Source organism: Cariama cristata, unplaced genomic scaffold (assembly GCF_000690535.1).
Source record: "Cariama cristata isolate BGI_N322 unplaced genomic scaffold, ASM69053v1 scaffold29172, whole genome shotgun sequence".
Lineage (NCBI taxonomy): Eukaryota > Metazoa > Chordata > Aves > Cariamiformes > Cariamidae > Cariama > Cariama cristata.
Window position 1 is genome coordinate 1 of NW_009604839.1, and position 1,037 is coordinate 1,037.

Genomic DNA, 1,037 nt, shown 5'->3' on the forward strand with positions numbered 1-1,037 from the left:
GAAGAAGTGCTGGGGCTGCAGCTGCCCGAGGAGGACAGCGAGGAGGATGGATACAGTGAGGAAGAAGAAGAGGAGGAGGAGGAGGTACAGGGGCTGAATCTTTATGTGGACCACAGTGCAGAGGAGGATGGAGGGGAGGAGGAGGAGGAGGAGGATGGAGAAAGTGAGGAAGATGGAGAAGGGGAGGAGGAGGAGGGCGAGAAAGAAAATGAGGTTGGAGACGAAGATGGGGACCTGTCCATGGAAAGCGACTTGGAGGAGCGCCGTCAGGACACCAGGCTCCCCCACGAGCTCTCCTGGGGCCAACGCAAGCAGCTCTACTATGACACGGACTACGGGAGCGATGCCCAGGCCAAGGGCAAGCGTAGCCAGCAAGAAGTCGATGCTGAGGAGGAGGAAGAGGAGCAGGAGGCTCAAGTCATCCAGAGGCGGTTGGTGCAGGACTTGGGGGAGGATGATTATGGGCTGGATGTGATCCAGGGCTATCTGGCGGAGCGGCAGAAAACCCATGATAGCAAGGGGCAGAAGGTTGACAAGGATTTGCAGGCCCTTTCCAAGAAGGAGCAGCTGAAGCTACTGAAGCAGGAGTCCCCTGAGCTCCTGCAGCTGATTGAGGACTTTGAAGTCAAGCTAATGGAGCTCAAGGACGAACTGCACCCGCTGCTGCAAATGGTCAAAAACGGTACTATCCCGCAAGGAAAAGGCAGTCGCTATTTGCAGACCAAGTATCATCTCTACTTGAATTACTGTGCCAATATCAGTTTCTATTTAGTTTTGAAGTCAAAGAGGATGCCGGTTCATAGTCACCCTGTTATTGAACGGCTGGTTGCTTATAGAAATATAATCAATGACCTAGCCATTATAGATCAAAAGTTATCCTCGCAAGTTCGTATGCTTTTGAAAAACTACTATGATAAGAAGGAAGATAAATTACGGAAGGAGAAGAAGTTTGCGGTGTTTCTCGCACTGGATGTTAAGAGAAACAAATCAAAGCATGCTCCTGCGCTTGCTAATGGCCGGGCTACTGCTGCTCAACC

General features: G+C 51.6%; 1 protein-coding gene across 1 annotated transcript in view; it reads left to right on the top strand.

Annotated features, from left to right (window-relative positions):
- Window positions 1–56: 56 nt before the first annotated feature.
- Window positions 57–1,037, top strand: part of UTP3 (UTP3, small subunit (SSU) processome component, homolog (S. cerevisiae)) — a gene marked incomplete at its 5' end in the record, with an annotated part of 1,371 nt that continues 390 nt past the window's right edge. Inside the window, one exon of the mRNA XM_009695763.1 lies at window positions 57–1,028. Within this exon, the coding sequence (XP_009694065.1) occupies window positions 57–1,028 (972 nt within the window). The remainder of the gene's footprint in view (window positions 1,029–1,037) is intronic.